This window comes from Ursus arctos, unplaced genomic scaffold (genome assembly GCF_023065955.2).
Source record: "Ursus arctos isolate Adak ecotype North America unplaced genomic scaffold, UrsArc2.0 scaffold_2, whole genome shotgun sequence".
Lineage (NCBI taxonomy): Eukaryota > Metazoa > Chordata > Mammalia > Carnivora > Ursidae > Ursus > Ursus arctos.
Window position 1 is genome coordinate 89,732,758 of NW_026622874.1, and position 20,427 is coordinate 89,753,184.

The following is a 20,427-nucleotide window of genomic DNA, read 5'->3' on the forward strand; positions in this document are numbered from 1 at the left end:
GGAGAGGGAGAGAGAATTTCAAGCAGACTCCCTGCTGAGCACAGTGCCTGATGTGGGACTCTATCCCAGGACCCTGAGATCATGACCTGAGCCAAAATCAAGACTTGGACGTTCAACCGACTGAGCCACCCAGACACCCCAAATTTCCTTTTTTTTTTGATTTAGTGTTTACTTGGTTTTTGTAAACCTTTGTCAGAACTCTGGTAATTAGTCAGAGTTAAATCTGTTGGTTTTTACTTAAGTTTTAGTTGTTTCTATGGGAGAACAGGCCCTTTGAGTTACCTACTCTGCCATTTTTGCTGGTATCAGCCTTGGGTCTTAACATTTAAACAAACTTAAGTAAAAAAAATTTTTAAATCAAAAGTAGCACATGTGCATTTAAACCCTCAAATAGTGCTTCTAGGTTTATAATTAAAAACTATACTTTCTTGCCTTATTCTGTCTAATTCTTATTTCCCCAGGGCAGTCATTTTCAATTCTAGCTTTTTCATCAGATATTTACCTCTATATTCCTAAATAATAAGCCCTTCTTTCTATTTCTTGATTTTTAAAACACTTCAAAATCTCCGTCTCTGTCTCACATAGACACACACACAGAGTATCACTTCCCTTCCTCTCATCTTCTTTGTACAGTTGTATCACACTCTCTCGCCAGACCGTTATTTGTTGTGTCATAGTTGTGACGTGTACGTGCTCCAATCTGCCCTGTGTACTGTGGTATCACGTGTTCATTCCTACACGTTTATGTCCCTTAGATACTGGCTACATCTGCTTTGATTTCTCTATGAATGTTACTAATTCATTCCAAAATTGTAATGGACCTGAAAATTATTTTTCAGTATTCTGTGGTTTTTACTGATTTCTTGGAGGCTTCTCTTGAGTCCTTTCTCCTCCATGTCCTTGGAGGCATTGCTGCTCCAAGACTTGGTGTGGGTGAGGTCCTCCCTTTGACTGGCTTCCTGGGTTGGATTTGCTGATTCCTGTATCTTCTGCCTTCTTATTTCTTGGTTGACTCTTGTTTTTGGAGCACATTCTCCAGTAGGTCTCTGAGAAGGGTTGTTTTGGAAGTAAATTGATTGATGCTTCACTGAGTAGGGTTCTAGCTCGGAGTAATTTCTTTTTTCTTTTTTTCCAGAAAATTGACCACACTGATCTGCTGTCTTCTAGTTAGAGTATTGCTTTTGGGAACTTCAGTTTAATTTGATTCTGAATTTTTATTATAAAATCCTCTTCTCCTCCTCCCAGAAGCTTTAGAAGCTTTGAATAAAATCCCTCTAACTATCTATTCTTTGCTCTGTTTTTTCCCCCAAATTCTCTGGCTATCTTTTCTGCTTTCTCCTCTTGCACAGAACATTTATTTCTAATTGATCTGTACATGAGAAATGCAGCGTCTTGGGGTCCCAGCTTTGACTTTGGTCTTCTGTGTTAGTCTCCCCTCCCAGTATTGTCCCTTTGACTTTGCCTGCTCTTCCCTGGTCCTGTCCAGCTGTCAGTTAGGTTCTCCAGAGTTCAGGAGATACTTCCAGCTCCATCTCTCACGTACCTCTTAGGATTCCCTTTTTTAGTTCATATTTGTCCTCTTTGAATTCATCATATGTTTGTCAACTCAGTGATACGTTTAAAACTGTGCTATTAAAATATTCTGTTATTCAGTGTTATTTTCTTTTTCTTTTTTTTTTTTTAAAGATTTTATTTATTTATATGACAGAGAGACAGCCAGCGAGAGAGGGAACACAACAGGGAGAGTGGGAGAGGAAGAAGCAGGCTCATAGCGGAGGAGCCTGATGTGGGACTCGATCCCAGTACGCCGGGATCACGCCCTGAGTCGAAGGCAGACGCTTTAACGACTGCGCTACCCAGGTGCCCCCTCAGTGTTATTTTCTATAGGACGGGTGTTCAGAGTCCTCCACCCTGCAGCTGGGAGAAGTCCCAGGTTCTGCTCACCCACTCTGGTTTGGCTCTCTGCCCCACAGCAGCTGCTCTTTCCTGAGTCCCAGGACGTCCTATTGCCAAGCGCCATGGGTATTTCTCTTCATTTTACTTGACCTCTCCACGGTATTGGATACCGACTCCTTCTTTGAGTCACTCTCTTCTCCTGACTGTCACGATACCATTCTCATTATACCATTCTCATACTCTTCCATTTTCACTTGGAACCGCCTTCCTTTGTCTAACCTCTACCTGGTGGAATGATTCAGGACTTAGTGCGAGGTTCTTTTCTTTGTTGATACTTTCTCCCTGGATGAGCTTATCTAGTTTCATGGCCTTAGATTCTGTCTATGTGCTAGTCATTCCCAGGTTTATATTTTCAGCTCTGAGGTTTACCTTGAATTTCGTTCTCTTCTGTGCATCCTCTTTAAAATCTGCCTGGATGTCTGAGGCATCCCACACTTTACAAATTCAAAATGGAGCTTTTCATTTCCACTCTCCCGGTCTGTTTCTCCCCAAATCTTTCTCATCTCAGTAAACAGCACCACCGTCTCAATTACTTAAAAGAGAAGCCTGAGAGCCATGCTTCATTCCTTCCTTTTCCTCATTCCTGCATTTAGTTCCTCACTAAGCCCGGTTGGTTCTGTGTCTCAGAGGTCAGGGAATTTTTTCTATAAAGGGCCAGCTGGTAAATATTTCCATCTTTGTGGGTTATATGGTTTCTGTTGCCACTACCAGTCCTGCCACCATATCACGAAAGTAGCTATAGACGATTTGCAAGTGATGGTTGCCTTTAGATTTGGCCTGAGGCTGGCTGCATGTGGCTTGTGGGCCATAGTTTGCTGACCTCTAGCCTAAAATATCTCAAATCTGTCCAGTGAACTCACAATCTGGGAGGGTTGCTACTTCGAACAATGTGTTTCTGAAGCATTGATGTTCCAGGAGGAAGAGCCCTTTGAGAGCACCAGTGAGGAAGAGTCTGGTACAGAAGACCATCAGAATCCAAATTCTGTCGTCGATGTTGAGGACCTCGGCAAAATTATGAATTGTGTGAAGAAAGAAAAGGTACTGTAACTCTGGGAAAGAGTGAACTTGGATCCTGCAGTTAGCAAACATCTAGAATTCTGTATGGGGCTGTGGTCCATATGAACTCATTAGGCAGTCTTACTTCTTTGCCTCCTTCTTGAGAGTGCCACACTTCTTTGCCATTTTTTAACAATTTTAAAAAAATTTTAATTTAAATTTTTTTAGAGAGAGAGAGTGCGATCTGGGGAGGGGTGATAGGATGGGCAAAGAGAGATAATCTCAAGCAGGCTCCACACCGAGGGCAGAGCCCAATGTGGGGCTGGATCTTAGGACCCTGAGATTATGACCTGAGCCTAAATCAAGAGTTGGACACTTAACAAGCTGAGCTGCCCCACTTCTTTGCCATTTTTACATGAGCTTGTAGTAGGATAGGCAGATTTTAGGGCAGGAATTGAAGAAAGGGTAGATGGGTAGAGGGGCTTCATTCAGTGATGTGGCTGAAGAGACAGGTTGAACAGCATGAAGAGATTGAGTGTGTTAAGATTCCAAATGGAACTCTCTTAAAGTTGCTTCCCTGTCATACGGGGTGAGTAGTGTTGGGCTTAGGGATAGCACCTTGGTTTGTAGGCGCAGAGATCAGCATAGGTGGAGGCCCTAGGAATCTAGGAGATGTTAGTTTGGGTTGTCATTGTTGCAGTGATGAGATGAATGTGAGAATGTACAGTGCGGTAGGATTTTACACAGATTGCAGTGACCTGAAATTGAAATAGTATAATATACATGATAGCATAAAAGTATATAGACTCAGTTTATGTATGAGTTTTGGGAAATGAGACTATCCTACCAAAAATGTATCAAATGTATAAATTTTAGAAACAAAAGAAGTAAAATTATGGAAAAATCCAAGAAAATCAATGATAAAATTAACACAAACTCAAATGAAAGAAATCAATAAGGTAGCAGGATATAATAATATATTTTCAAACAACAACCAGTTAGAAGCCGTAGTGGAAGAGAAGACCCCCACTGCAGCAACTATATAAAAGATAAATAAGTATGTAGAAATAAATTTTAAAAAGAAATATCCTAAATCTCTGATGAAAACTGAAAACATTCCTGTAATTAGAAGTGTTCTGGTTCCTGTTGAGACAGATAGAATAAAATTTCAGGAATAGACCCAAAACTATATGGGAATTTCGTATATAATAAAGGTGGCATCTCTTTTCCCTGGGGGAAAAATATCCTTTTAAGGTAGACGATGTTGGGAACCAGGTAAGCTACCTGTGAAAATTTAGAATTTTCTCTGTGCCTCTTACGTACATCAGAATAAACTCCAATTGGGTCAGAGATCTTGATGTTGAAAAAATATATAAATAACAGAATTAGTTGCATTATTATTATTATTTTTTTAAAGATTTTATTTATTTGACAGAGAGACACAGCGAGAGAGGGAACAGAAGCAGGGGGAGTGGGAGAGGGAGAAGCAGGCTTCCCATTGAGCAGGGAGCCCAACGTGGGGCTCGATCCCAGGACCCTGGGATCATGACCTGAGCCGAAGGCAGATGCTTAACAACTGAGCGACCCAGGCGCCCCAGATGCATTATTTTATAATGTGGAGAGAGGTTTTCTGTATGATTCAAAAATAAAAGATTGAATTTACCAATGGTTTTTAAAAAAGATTTGCATGGTTATAAGCATATCAAAAGACAAATGATTAAGAGGGGGAAATATTTGCCCCTTATATAATAAAGAAGGAGTTAATTTTTGTACTGTACAAAGTGTCCTTAAAGTTGAAAGAAAAAAGACCTAAAACCTAATGGAAAAAATTGGCCAAAACACCTAAATAGGCAAGGCTCTAAAAAAGCTCTACAAATAGTCTTTAAGCATATGAAAAAATGCTCAAATTCACTCATAATGAAGGACATGCACATTAAAACTACATTGACATACATTTCTCACCTACCAAAATAGTAAAAGTTCAAATTTTGGACAGCTGGTGAGGCCCGGGGAAAACAGGTACTCACACCTTGCTGATGGGAGTCCAGAATGGTATAACCTGTATGGAGGGGCATTTGGCAGTCTACCAAATTCTCCTGCATTTACCTACGATCCAGCAGGCCCAGTTGTGTGAGTTTGCTTTGAAGATACATCTTTACTAATACAAAAACAGCAAACACACAAGGTTATGCTATAAGCGTATATAGCAAACAGCTGCCAGATATTGGTTGAAAAAGCATGATATAGCCACACTCTATAGATATTGTTGTGAAATCTGTAGATATTGTGTGAGAAAGAATAAGGTGGGGGGGACGCCTGGGTGGCTCAGTCGGCCAAGCATCTGACTCTTGATCTCAGCTCAGGTCTTGATCTCAGGGTTGTGAGTTTGAGCCCTGCCTTGGGCTCCGCACTGGGCATGGAGCCTTCTTAAAAAAAAAAAAAAATAAGGTGGAGCCATGTGTATTAATGTGATTTTCACATGGTGTTGGATTGGATTTGGGAGTTGATCTGAACATAAGATTTTTTAAAAAAAATGTGTTTATTGTCATGGCAGATTTGCAAATTTATAATTTGAGTGTGTATAAATAGTATTTTGTAGCTGTGTTTACAGAAAGAACCTTTCGTGTTCTTTTTTTTTTTTTTAAAGGTTTATTTTTTTATTTGAGAGAGAGAGAGCACCAGAAGGAGGGGCAGAGGGAGAGGGAGAGAATCTCAAGTACACTCTGTGCTGGGTGCAGAGCCTGACACGGGGCTGACACGGGGCTGACACGGGGCTGGCATGGGGCTCGCTTGATCTCACAAGAGTGAGATCTCGACCTGAGCCAAAACCGGGAGTCGGACGCTTAACCGCCTGTGCCACCCAGGCGCCCCCAGAACCTTTCATGTTCTGACACCAGCCAATACCCAGTTCAGTTCAAATGACCTGCTGTTCAGTTTAATTCCAACACTACCTGAAGTTGGCCTCAGGCTCTGCCGGTTTAGGTTATAGTCGCGCACAAGACTGCCTCCTCGTCAGATGGCAGCTCTAAGTTGGGGGCCACCTGCCCTTCTGATCACCTGGTTATAAATTTGAGGGTCTCATGATCCCCTCAGTTTCGATAAATTTGCTAGAATGACCCAGAACTCATCGAAAGCACTATCCTCACAATGACAGTTTTAAAGGATACAAATTAGAAACAACCAGTGGAAAAGACACATAGGGCAAGGTCTGAGAGCAGAGGCGTGGGGAAGAGACTCAAGAGTTTCTGTGCCGTCTCTGTGTGGAATCCAGGCACGTCATGCCTCCCCACCACATCCATGTGTTCACTAACGAGGAAGCTATCCTGAGCTTCCAGAACTTTTATTGGGATTTCGTTGCATAGGCACGACTGATTAGATCATTGGCCATGTGATTGAACTCATTCTCCGGCTGACCTCCCTCCCTGTTTCTTTCCCTGGGGCTCCAGCTGGCCCAAAGTGGCATTGAGTGGTTGGTCTTTCTGATGACCAGCCCCCATCCTGAAGCTATTTAGGCCCCCCCCAACCAGTCACCCCATTTGCATAACAATGACCCTTCTGGCACTTAGAAAATGCCAAGGTTTTTTGAAGCTCCCTGCCAGGAACTGGGGACAAAGAGCAGATGTGTGCTTTGTTATGCCACAGGCCTAGAAACAGAGGTAGTGAGCACTCAGCTCTTGTTTTCTAAATATCGTTCTTCACCTAAAGGCACCAGGGCTTCTTGGAGAAATGACTGCTTCCAGGGTTGAGGAAGGGAGAGTAACAGATGGGCCTGGGACATCTTGTTGGGCAAGTAGATCCTCAGTGACTGATGGAGATATGTCAAAAGGACACAGGGACCAGTTGGAAGAATTTCCCACAGGCCAAATTTGGGACAATTCGAGCATCAAAAATGAACATAATGATTATGTAACCAACATAATAGATTCTATTACATCAAATGAGAAAAAAATCAAACCTTGTGCTACTCAACAAATGAGGCACAGGAGAAAGTCTTTATGGAAGGTTTTCAGATAATAAATATAGAAGGCATGATCAAGTTAGAAAATCACTTTTTTTCAGTCCCCAGTGTAATAATTGATTTAAGCAAGGATTGGGTGAAATGCCTTTGCGGAACAGATAGTCACATAGTCTCAAAATATCATCCCAGAAACTAATCTACTTAGACGTGCCAAAAATAAATAAATCAATGGGAGAAAAATACCCTTTCAGATGTTTTGCTATTTACAGAGGATAAAATGTACCTTTACAAATGGAGTGATGGAAATCCCAATAAAAGTTCTGGATGTTAAAGCTCAGGATAGCTTCGTCATTAGTGAACCATGGATGTGGTGGGGAGGCTTGATGTGCCTGGATTCCACACAGACTCAGATTCAGCTTCATTGGATGGATTAAAACGGCCTTGTGGTGGATATAGTAAGATGTATACAGCATCATCTATATAGTTCTGTGTCAGAAATGTTTAGCCTGAATCTAGTCATGGGGAAACAGTCAGACAAATCCAGAATGTGGGACGTCTGGGAGACAACTGGCCAGACTCTAAAAAGAGTCAATGTTGGGGCGGCTGGCTGGCTCAGTTCATAGAGCATGCGACTCTTGATCCCAGGGTCGTGAGTTCAAGCCCCGTGTTGGGTGTGGAGCCTACTTAAAATAAAAAAAAAAAAAATAATGTAATTGAAAAATAAATAAATGCATATTCTAAAAGATTTTACTTATTTATTTGACAGAGGGAGAACAAGCAGGGGGAGCGGCAGAGGGAGAGGGAGAAGCAGGCTCCCCGGTGAGCAGGGAGCCCGATGTGGGGCTCGATCCCAGGACCCTGAGATCATGACCTGAGCTTAAGGCAGATGCTTAACCGAATGAGCCACTGAGGCTCCCCTAAAAATCTTTGTCATATTCTCAGGTAGTCTTTACAACCTCATTTTAAAACCTACAGAAAGGAGTGCCTGGGTGGCTCAGTGGGTTTAGTGTCCGACTCTTGATTTCGGCTCTGCCACCTGTTCTCTCTGGTTCCCTGTTGGTCTGCATCTGAGACCTGCCCCCACCAGCACCCCTCTCTGCTCCCACGGGAACACTCCTGAGTTCTTTATTCTAGAAGGACAGGCTGATTCCTACCCAGCGGCGGTGCTCACTTGCTGAAGAAACTAGTCAGTCCTTTGGTGTCTGGATTTCCTGGGCAGGAGTCCTATACTGTCAGTGATGCCCTCTGAGTGCAGGGGATACACAGCAGCTTCTTTGAGGGGCCCCGTTGGAGCCCTTCTCCTGGGGCTTGAGGTGAGAGGTAGGCACCTGCCCCCCAGCCTCTCTCCATTTGAGGTTGGGGGGGGGAGGGGATCTCAAAATACTTTACCGACATTTTCCAAAGAAGTTTTCAAAAATCCTCTGTCCTTACCTCCACATGCTCTACCCTTTCACATCTTTGATAGTGAGGGAGGCATTTAAAAATTTTTTTTAATTTAAAATCAATGTAGTTAACATAGAGTATATTATTAGTTTCAGGGGTAGAACTCAGTGATTCATCAGTTGCGTATCACACGCGATGCTCATTCCATCAAGTGCTCTAGTTACTGCCCATCACCCAGTTACCCCATCCGAGGTTGTTGGTTCTCAGATAGTCCCTTTGAAAATATGTAACTTGATCTGTCCCTCCCTTTGGAGTTGCGTATAATTTAATACCCTGTTTACATGTGTTTAAAAAATCCAAAGAATATGGCTCCCTGTCCCTGTTCTTCCTAAATCTCCTCTTCACAGGAAGCCACAGTTTACAGTTTGGCAATATTCTTCCAAGTGTTCTACTGCCTTTACAAACACACCTGCATTTTGGTCTAACTTTGTGTGTCTGGCTACACAGATGGGATCTTTTTGTACTCAAAGTCTACAGACTGCTTTTTTTCTTCTAACATGACAGCTTTCCAGTGCTGTCAGAGACATCTACCCACTTCATTTTAATGTTTATGTAGTGGTCCAGGACTGTGTCTCGTAATGTATTTGGCTCCTGTTGATTAACATTTAGGTGTTCGAATACTCTTGCTCTTATATTTTTTGCAGCTGGAATAAATTTATCTCAAGAGTACGTGCATAAAATTGAAATTTCTGGGTCAAAGGGGATTTCATAGTTTTTAATAGCTATTTCCAAATTGCCCTATAAAAAATTGAAGTCATTTTTATTTATTCTTATAGGAGAGAGGTGAGATTTCTCTATATCTTTGCCAACCCTCAGGTGTTATCAGTCTTTTAAGTCTTGCCAGCCTGACAGGTGAAAAATAATAACCTGATTTTAATTTGTATTTCTTTCATTTTGAGTCAGATTGAACGTGTTATCTTTTCCCGTGAACCATCTCTTTCTGTCTGCCTGGTATTAGATAAAGTACAAGGTCTGAGGGCGTAGTCCCCATGACTGCTTTCACTTCTGACACCAATTGCAAGTTTTGGGGGAGGGGGCTCCTGAAAACCACCCTCAGGGTTGGTGATGTGCTAGAAAGACTCGAGACTCCCTGAAAGCTGTTATCCTCATGGTTGTGGTTTGTTGCTGGGAAGGGGTACAGAAAATTGGCCAAAGGAAGAGACGTGTAGAACAGAGTCTAGGAGGCATTCATTCATTCTCCTTAGGACAAGTTGCCCACTCAGCATTGATATGTGACGATATACGTGGGTATTGCCAACCCGGGAGGCTTATCTGAGCTTCGGTGTCCAGTTTATATTGGGGCTTCATTACGTAGCCATGACTGATTGACTGACTGCCCATGTGATTGAACTCCATCTCCAGCACCCCTGCCGCCCCTTCCAGTCTAGTGCGGTCTGAGGGGCCGACCCTGAATAACAGACCCTGCTTTCACTCAGGAAATTCCAAGAGTTTAGATGTTACTTTCCAGGAACTGGGGGCAAAAGCCAGACTTCCCTTCAGGCAAGGCCAAATTTTTCACTACATGCTGTCCTGTATCCCTTTTTCTATTGGGTCATTTGGCTTCTTTTGTAAAGCTCCTAACCAAAAAAATTCTTGGTTGAGTGTTAAACTCTAAGCCATAATATCTGAAATTCTTTTCTCGATTTAGAGTCGCTGTCCATTTTTCCTGTTGTTGCAGCATTTTTGTTACTTATTTCTAAATACGTGCATGTGTTGGTGTTGTTTCTGTCATTTTTCATAGCTTTGTATTTCAGAAGCCCTGGCAGAGGAGCTATTAAGAATGACAAGTGTGTGGAGTGTGGGTTCAGGGCTTGGCCTAGCCAGTGTGTAACTCAGTGATCTGAGGGCACAGCTTAACCCTCCCAGCCTTAATCCCCTTGTCTGAGGAACAGGGGCCGTGCCCTCTGCCTTCCTCACAGGTGTGAGTCAGAGGAGCACACGTACGTGACGACGCGTCATAATCTCAACCTGACACACGTCACAAGGAGACGTAAGTTTGCTGAGACATTTTAAGCCGGTTTGTACATTTTCCTACAGCTGGCCAGCCAGTCTGTTTCAGGTTTTCTGCTGTTACAATTAGCACTGCTCTGAGACCTTTTTTACTTTTAAAAATGTATTAATATTTCTTAGGTTGTATTTTCCCCACATTGATACCCTGGGTCAAAGCAAAATGTATAATTTTATGACTCTTAATGAAGAATCTGAGGAATTTTTCAGTGGCAGAACTGTCTTAAAACAGGATAGATTTCAGTGCAAGAAATAGCTGATTTAGATAGATTTCTGGATTTTTCCATACGGTTAAGAGAAGATATTTAAACTTTATTTGTAGTGAGTGAAGAGTTTGGAGTAATTTTTTGTCCAGCTTTATTGAGGTATGATTGATAATTGTATGTTTATGTTGTACACTGATTTTTTTTAAGGTATATGTTGATATGTATACGTTGTGAAATGATTACCACAGTCAAATTAACAAATACATCACTTCACGTAGTTACTTCGTGTGTGTGTATGTGTGTGTATGTGTTTGTGTGTGTTTATTGAGAACACTTAAGCTCTAATTTCAGCAAATTCCAAGTGTCCTGTAAGAGTTTGGAATAATTTGTGGATTCATTTTTTCTTTGCTTTTCATCTTCTGTCCACTAGAGGGCATTGGAGAGAACAAATGAAAATTTTGGACAGCTCTGTAAATTATTTTTTGAAATGAAATGATTTTGGATTTTATGAACTTCAAGCAGTTGATTTATGATTTATGATATTTTAGATTTCTCATAAAAAGTTTCTCCTGAAATCATTAGATTTGGGGCAAAAATAAATATTTCTCCAACTTCAGTATGACATGAAAATAAGCCACCAGTTTTTGTTTTTCTTTCTTTTAGCTTATGGCAGGGTTTCCAAGTATGTCTCGTATTTTCATTTTATATTGGACGTAATATGCTAAACTCAGTGATGGATGGTACTACTGCCTGGCTTTTCTTTTCCAGGTATTTTTTGGCATTGTCTTTGGGGTCCGTTCATACATACTCCTGAGGTACTAGTTCTGCCCGATTCCTGGCAGGCACTGCACTAAGTTGCCTGAGTCGTTACTGTAGAGGAGGCGCCAGGACTTATGAGTGTTGGGCCAAAGTACTCCTATTGTATGACCTCTTTTTGAGTTATGCTCCCTGATTTTCATGGAGTCACACTGTCTCACCCTGTGTGTCTGTGGGAGAGTTATTTTACTTTCTGTCCTTTTGTTTTCTCATCTCTGAAGTGGAAGATAATAAAAGTAACTGCTTATAAAGTTGTGAAGAAGTGTTCATTCACGTACCCACTTTATTTTGTTGCCTGCCACGTAGTGTGTACTTGGTAGCTCTGAATTATTATCGTGGAAGAAGATGTTTTCAAACGGGATGGGTTTGGTCCAACTGGTATACCACCACGGTGTTCGGTCTCCCTCCCTCTGTAGTGAGATTCAAGATAGTAATTCTAGGGCTGAAGAGTATTCGAGGGGTGGAAGTGATGTCAGGAACGAGAGAGCCAACGTGGGAAATGTTGGAAGGTGAGGAAGACAGATGCAGAAGCAGAGGGGTGGTGTGCCAGGGAGCATGGTGTGTTTGGGGAACTTTTTTTTTTTTTTTTAAAGATTTTTATTTATTCAACAGAGACAGCCAGCGAGAGAGGGAACACAAGCAGGGGGAGTGGGAGAGGAAGAAGCAGGCTCCTAGGAAGGAGCCTGATGTGGGGCTCGATCCCAGAACGCCGGGATCACACCCTGAGCCGAAGGCAGACGCTTAACGACTGCGCCACCCAGGCGCCCCAGTTTGGAGAACTCTTAAACAGTTTGGTGTATCTAGAGTTTCAAGTGGGGGTGGGGAAGTGTGGAGTGAAATAGGGAAGGAAGGCAGGGGCAAGATACTGGAGGCCTTTTCATTCTCTGTCACGGGCGTGTGACCTTTAACCTACAGGCATCGGGAAGCAATGTGGTTTGCTCGAATAGGATGGATGGGTTAGGGGTGTTGGGAAAGAGGGTAATTCCTGCACAGATTCAGGATATTAGGAGAAATCAGAGTACATGTCGGATTATCTCATTCAGTCCTCACATTGACCCTGATATCCATATTATTATTGTCTCCGTTTTACCATTTTACAGGGTAGGAAGCAGGTTTAGAGAAGTAAAGCAGTTTGTCCAAAGTCAGATGTCTGGCAGGCTAGTAGGTGGTGGGGTCAAGCCTGGACTCCATCTTTTTGTTTCACCCTGCAGGGGAGAAATGGTTTTCAGAAGAGAATCTGAAGAGTTTGGATAGGGTGCAAGGAGTCAGCCAGAGCCTGACAGTTCTTAGGTTGTTTAGTTTTTATTTTTTGTTTTTCTCATGGTTGTGATTTATAAACGTAGAGCAGAATGTTCCTTTTTTCCTGCAGTAAATAAATGTTGTTAAATACTCCCCACAGCATGTTCCGGTTAAGCAGACAAACAGCGATATCAGTATCATTAGTTTCGGAAATAAATGGCGAATGCTTGGTAATTACTCACCAGACAAGCATTTCAATTTACGAAGGGATCTCAGTGTGTCCAGTTCTGATTATAAAGTTGCATAGTACTGCAGTGGAATAACATGAAGCTGTTCTTCTTGTGTTATTATTTTTTAAGGCTTTGGATATTTAATTCACCCAGAAACACAGGTGACATATTCCTTCAACCCCAAGACACTGCCTTTAAACCATCCTGTCTTAGCCAGGAGCGCTATTATAGTGAGTTCTGGAATTCTTTTCTTTCTTTCTTTCTTTTTTTTTTTTCTTTTAAAGATTTTATTTATTTGTCAAAGGGAGAGAGAGAGAGATCAAGCATGCAAGCAGGGGGAGCAGCAGAGGCAGGGGGAGAAGCAGGCTCCCCGCTGAGCAAGGAGCCTGATGCGGGACTCGATCCCAGACCCCTGGGATCATGATCTGAGCTGAAGGCAGGTGCTTAACCGACCGAGCCACCCAGGCATCCCTGAAATTATTTTCTTTTCTTTTCTTTTTTTTTTTATAATGATTTTTTATTATATTATGTTAGTCACCATGCAGTACATCCCCGGTTTTCGATGTAAGGCTCGATGATTCATTAGTTGTGTATAACACCCAGTGCACCATGCAATATGTGCCCTCCTTACTACCCATCACCGGCCTATCCCATTCCCCCACCCCCCTCCCCTCTGTAGCCCTCAGTTTGTTTCTCATAGTCCATAGTCTCTCATGTCCTGAAATTATTTTCTTAAGTCAGGTTATCCACAGTAGAATCACTGGGTCAGAGGAAAACCATTTGACACATCTGGTCCAAGTGCTTTTCAGGAAGTCCAGAAAGCATCCTTAAAACCTAGTAAGCAGAAAAACTTTGCATTCCATTGAAACCTTGTCATTTAAAAACTGAGCTGTGACAAGTAAGTGGTGTATAGAGGATCCTTTCTTAAAGAAATAGGAACCTGCAGAAGCGGGGTTAAATTGCAGCAGAAGGAGTTTTAGTTTCAGTACTTGAAGGAGAGTTTCTGATATTGACAGTTGCCAGATCTAGAATCAGTTACCGAGAGAAGTGAGATCTGCTTTTCTAGAGCTAGGAATAGCTTTCTGGAAGTTCTGAGACATTCATTTATTCGGCCAAACATTTCCTGAATGTCCACCCTCTGCCAGCAAGGCTCCAGGCTTGGGCAAGCTGACTGTATAGAAAAATGACCTCTCGGGGGAACCTGGTGACTGTTTTCTACATGACTTGATAAGGAAGGGAATCACTGGATGATAAACTAAGGGTCAATAAAAGAAACAGATTTCAACAATCAGGAAGATTCTTTTTCCCAGAAGAGATGTCTGTGTGCTTTGGTAATGAAAAGCTTATTTGTGGCAAAACCTGTTTAGCACCTGGCTAGGTGGAATTTTACCTTCAGATTTTTTAACGGATGACTTTTTTTGCCTTGTTTATTTCCTAGGTGATAATTGGGACGGTACTGTGGTTTCTGGGATGATGGTATGAAAATGAATTAGATGAAATTGTTTAATATCTTTTTTTTAAAGAAAATTAGTACCACTTTTGCTTCCATGATTATGTAAGATTAATATAGCCCTATTTTTAAAGGACTTTTCACTTATTTATAGTCACTTCCCTAAATGCCTGGGAAGTTAGCTTATAATCAGCTTTCCTTTTTGCATTGGGAAGCAGCGCCTTGGAGGGGACGTGCATTTTCTTTCTGGGCAGGTGTGATGGGATTGGGAGCTGGGAAGGGGTGGAATTACACTTTGGAGACCAGGAGATAGTTAGGCTAGCTTTTGCAGCTGTCCTGTCCTTCGGAGAAACCAGGGCTGGTGTGCACAGCAGTGGCATTATGGATGGAGTGAGGCAATCTGTGGGAATTAAAGCTTTAGAACTCGGTCACTTACTGTCCAATGGGGCATAAGGGGGAGGGCGGAATCAAGGTCGACCAGTTGTGGCATTTTCACTTATTTCTGCTTAGGCTGCGTAACAGCTATACATATATATGTTTGTTATATTATTGTATTCTGGGCAAACAGTGAATAGTGTCTGCACCCAGGGGATTAGAATTTGAATTTGAATGGTGCTTTGCACTTCCTTGGGGAGTGTTATGAACCATTGCCTTTCTTTTCAGAAATAAAGTAACTGCTGCATATGGAAAGTAGGGGACTAAACTGCCCTAGAGACAAAGGATAAATGTTTGTCCTGAACACTCAAGACTTTTCATCACGGCCTCTGATCACTTTCCCATATAAATTTTATATCTAGATGGTTGAAATGGAGCAGCTATACTTACATTTTATCATAGATAACTTCTCTAGTAATGGGACATGGTTGATGTTCCATGGCCATCCTTTGTAGGAGTATTCACTTCATAGGGCTCAGAGTTTGGTTTTTTAACCACAAGAGGGTGCCTCTGGAGCTCTGAGTCCAGTTTGGATTTATGTGGCCCTTGGGGTAAGCAGATACGCTGGTGATGTTTTGTGGTGACAGGTGTTTGAGAGCAGATACTGCTACCTCTAGGCCGTTCTTGCGCGATTAGTAGGGAGTTCCAGTAACCTGTGGAATTACCCCAGAGGCATTTAAACACTGTCAAGGTCAAGGTCAATTCATCTTATTCCACCACAGACTTCCTTTTTAAGCCCACATCTTTGCTTTTAGATCTTAAATAGACTTAAAAAAAGCCAAAGGATTCTTTTATTTTTAAATATTGTATTTATTTGTATTTTTATTTTTTTGAGAGAGGGGGCAAGAGGGAGCACGGGGCGGGGGGTTGCGGAGAGGGGAGGGGGAGGGGGAGAGGGAGGGAGAATCCCAAGTGGGCTTCACGCTTAGTGCTGAGCCCAGAGCGGGACTTGATCCCACAACCCTGAGATCATGACCTGAGCCGAAATCAGGAGTCAGACGCTGAACGAACTGAGCCACCCAGGTGCCCCTATTTTTAAATATCTTAAAAGAGTAACTGAAACTTATAAATTGTTTAAATAAAATACTCAGCATTAAACTGATTACTTTTATAATGGATGAGAACAAATCATTCGTTTATAAATTTTTTCAGCTCTATCTGAAAATGTGTGGTTGAGAACTGTGTTAACAGAAGCAAAATTGTTCATTAGCTTTGCGTTTTGATTATATTTAGTAACGAGGAATGCTGACTTTCGGACAGATAGAACTAACTGTGGGTTTATTGTTTCTCATTTGATACCTTTGAGTCTCTAAAGTACTTTTTCACTGACTTCCAATTTTGGAGCAAATCCTTGAAGTAACAGAGAAGGTAGAGAAGTTAACTCCAGAGTTCTTTGGCTTACCTGTTTCTTTCTAAAAAAATTTTATAATCTGTTCTACATTTTTTGTCTAGAGAACTTCGGACATTCACAAAAGTAGACAGAATGATACAGTGAATCCTCGTTACCAGCTGTCCAGCTTCAAACATGGACCATCCTCCCTTTTGTATTAGTTGGCTGCAGATGTCAGTCTTCCTGTGATCTGTGAGGTGTTTTCACTTTTAGGTAGAAAGGATATTACTGTAAGTTTGCTTACTGATTCACTAGAAACTAGGCACCGAAAATGGGCTTGGTGATGGGGCCGTCGCCAAGGTGAATTATGCTGAATTTCTGTAGGTCTTAGTAAGATCTGCTGAGTGTTTCTCTGAAGTGTAACACAGACATTGTGTGTTGTCTCGGAATTAGTGATTAGCATCCTGCCACCTTGCAGAAAGACATGGAGATAACTTAAAAAAATATATATTTGGTAAGATTTAAAAAGAGAGGAAGAAATGAGTATAAAGGGTGAAGGTCATCATGCAGTATGAAAGCCACTTACGGAGAATCCAAGACAAGCATGATGTGAGGCTTGACACAATCATCAGTGTACTGCTGAATTTTCTAGGAGCCAGAGTCAAAAGGAAACACAATCAGTCTTATATTATCCTTCAGATTTCTTTTTTTCACTGAAGACACATTTTCCCCACAGGATCTTCTAGAAGGAGCCATCGGGGCGGCAGGTGGAGGAGTAATTTGGTCTCCGAGCAAATGGCTGTCTGAGAAGCTCAGAGCGCTATTTTGACTTGTTTTGGGGCTTTGCAGATATAATAACCAGCAGTCTTACATTTTATTGAACTCTGTTATATATCAGGCATAGTGCCTGGTGATTTATTTCTTTTAATCTTAACATATCCCTGCTCCCCAGATGCTACTTTCCTCCTTTTTCAGGTGAGGAAATTGAAATTCAGAGAAATAACTTGATGAATTTCGGCAGCTGTCTGTACTCAGATTGCTAAAAATAATTGACATCTAGATAAGTGGATTGTTGATTCACATTTTGTGGGTGTATGTGTGTGAGTATGTGCTTACTTTTTTGGAAACGAAAACGAAAAATAAGACTGGCAGTTCTTCGATCATTGTCTGACTGGGAACATGATCACTTTGGAGGAGACTGGGTTGTGGGCCAGGGTCCGTGATGCGCGCCATCATCCGCGCTCTCTGTTCGTGAGTGGTGTGCTGTTACTCTCCGTGCACAGGGCCAGTTCTGACTTCTGTTCTTTTAATTTTCATATAGAGAGAAAAGGAGCAACAGGAGGAGAAGAGGAGTTTGGTCAGGAACACAGTGAAGAATGAAGCCAGTGAAAGAAGAGCTATGATAACCCCTGCTCTCCGGGAAGCCCTCACTAAACAAGGTGCAAATCCTTCGGAAGTGAGGTCACAGTACTACCCTCTTAAGCCTCCTAATTGAACACCTAAGTGAGGAAGCCTGAGATAGGGATTGCCAAGAGGAAAGAAGGTTTAGGAGGTCCTTCTGTGGTTAGCCCAGCAGCTGTGTCACGTGTCACTGTCGAGGGAGCCCCTCTTGTTCCTGTGAATCACTTGTGTGTTGGCTGCTGGGCCAGCACATTTCCCCTCTGCTTGGTTTATTGGGATGTTAGCGTCAGTGTGGCTCAGGTATGCAGATGGCAAATGCCGTCACGGGCTTCTTTACGAATGATTGTTTATTAAGGCGAAATTATTAAATGCAGAGAAAAGCTCATGTTGATATTAGGCTGGAATCAATTAGAAATGTTTTCTGTCCAAGTATATCTGCGGTTTTGTGGTCATCACTTATTAAGGAGGCTATAACTTGAGATCAAATAATAGTATTGATTTCCTGTAGAAGAAAGAGTGGTCAATAGGGAGTCAGTAGACTGACTTCCTTCCTTCCCTCCCGTCTTTCTGTATTTATCGAGAACCTTTTATGTGATAGTTCTGGCAACGCAGAGAAACATAAGATTCATGTCTCCTTCAAGGAGCCGTCAGCCTGTTAGAGGAGACAGACAGGAATATTCAGTTATGTATATGTATTTGTGTGTGTGTATAATATCTAATGTATACGTAATCTGCTTTTTCATAAGGATGTTCCGACTAGTATCTAGAGTGATTTTATGATAGGTTTAAATCTTTCATCTAGCTGTTTGTTTTCTACTTGTCTCATGTGTTCTTTGATTTCCTTTTTTCCTCTTTTCTGCCTTCTTTTGATTATTTTTTATGATTCAGATTTACATCCTTGTTGGCTCCTTAGTTACAGCACTGTGTTGTTATTTAGTGGTTGTCCGGGGTTTTACGCTGTATCTCCGTATCATATCACAGTGTATCTTGGAGATGACAGACCACTTCATGTACCTAGAAGAAGCTTCAGTAGTAGCCCTGTTTTCCCCTTGCCACCCTCTAAGCAATGTTTTACTTTTACATGTGTTATAAACCTGTGATACACTGTTACTATTTTGGTTTGACTAGTCAATTATCTATTTAAGATTTAAATAATTAGTAACAATCTTGCATAATCGACTCAGGTAGGTACCACTTTTGGTGCTTTTCATTCCTTTGCACAGATCTGTGTTCTCTCTGGCAGCCGTTTCCTTCTGCCTGAAGGGCTTCGTCTGGCATTTCGTGTAGTGTGGGATATTTGGTGATGAATTATTTCAGCTTTTGTGTATCTGAAAGAGGCTTTATTTCGCCTTCATTTTTGAAGGATATTGGTTGATGGATGTGGAGTTGTCGATTGACACGTTTTTTTTCTCTTGGCGCTCCAGAGGTGTTCCACGGTCTACTTGCTGCCGTCGCTTCTGATGAGGCTTGTGTTCTCATCTTCCATTTGTTCCTTTGAATGGAATGTTTGTAGCCCCTGGCTACCTTTAAGATCTTCTCTTAATTACTGATTCTGAGCAGTTTAGTTATAATGTGTTTCAACGTAGTTTTCTTCATGTTGCTTTTACTTAGGATTTGTTGAACTTCCTGGTGCTGTGGATTTATAGTTTTAATCAAATTTGGACAAATTTTGGCTGTTATTTCTTCAGATATTTTTCTGTCACTGCCTCTCTCTCCTCTTCCTTGGGGACTTCCGTTCCGCAAATCTGTCCCACAGCTCACTGGTGTTTTTTTCATTATTTAAAATTCTTTTTTCTGTTCTCCTTTTCATTTCTGCGTAGCTTCTGTTGCTATGTCTTCAGGTATGATTTAGTAACCTTTTCTTCTCTCGTGTCTAATCTTCCATTAATTCTATCCGGTGTGTTTTTCAGCTTAGGTGTTTATAGTTTTCATCTGTAGAAGTTGAGGTTGGGTCTTTTTATAGTCTCCATGTTTCTACTTTTTGAGCCTACGAATTATAGTTACAACTGTTTTTTTTTTTTTAAAGATTTTATTTATTTATTTATTTGACAGAGAGAGAGAGAGAGCCAACGAGAGAGGGAACACAAGCAGGGGGAGTGGGAGAGGAAGAAGCAGGCTCCTAGTGGAGGAGCCTGATGTGGGGCTCGATCTCACAACGCCGGGATCACGCCCTGAGCCGAAGGCAGACGCTTAACGACTGCGCCACCCAGACGTCCCTCCTATAAACATTCTTAAGCTTTGTTCTAGGGTGAAGAGCAGTAACTTGGAAACAGTTCGAGCCTTTTAATCTGGCTTTTTTGACTTGGGAAGTGAGACCAGAGCTTACTCACTATATGGCTAATTGCTTCTGACTATTGGAGCAGAACACTTCTGTGTACTCTGCTCCTTGCTTGGAATCTAAAGTGGTACGAGCAGGCACAGTTCCCAGCCGGCCGTGAGCACCAGGCATACCTCTGGCCTTTCAGGTGGTTCTTTCTCATTCTTGGTGAATTTTCCTCTCACATACGCACGAAGCAGTACTCAGATATTTCTGGGACTCCTCTGTAGATTCTTGAGTTTAATCTCTGCGTAGCTCTCGACTCTCTCGTACTCAGTTCTGCAAACTCTGTAGCCACGTGGGCTCCCCGGACTCTTGCTTCCATGTCCTGAACTCAGAATACTGGACTGTTCTTGGGTTGCCTCTCCCTGCTGCATGGCCTAGAAGCTTTCAAGGCGGTAAGCTCTGGTAGTGGTAGGGCTCACCCTGCGTGTTTCCATCTCCCTGAGATTACTGTCCCTTGTTGCCTGATGTTTCACGCCTTGGAAACTGTTGGTTCCTATATTTTGTCCCATTTTTGGCATTTCAGGTGGGAGAGTAAATCCTCTGTTACTTAATCTTGGTTAGAACAAAGTTGTGCGCTATGATTTTTAGCAGCTGCCTACTTTTGGCTTATCTTGGCATTGTGGTCAGCCACAAGTCT

General features: G+C 42.0%; 1 protein-coding gene across 3 annotated transcripts in view; it reads left to right on the forward strand.

Moving 5' to 3' along the window:
* Positions 1–20,427, forward strand: part of LOC113267757 (S-adenosyl-L-methionine-dependent tRNA 4-demethylwyosine synthase TYW1) — a 226,705-nt gene that overhangs the window by 13,963 nt on the left and 192,315 nt on the right. For all 3 annotated transcript variants that reach the window (XR_008960331.1, XR_007191247.2, XM_026515934.4), the window contains exons 7-8: positions 2,872–2,994; positions 17,388–17,505. Coding sequence is in view for 1 of the 3 variants with exons in the window: in XM_026515934.4 (XP_026371719.3) it covers positions 2,872–2,994; positions 17,388–17,505 (241 nt within the window). In the remaining 2 variants the exon portion in view is untranslated. The remainder of the gene's footprint in view (positions 1–2,871; positions 2,995–17,387; positions 17,506–20,427) is intronic.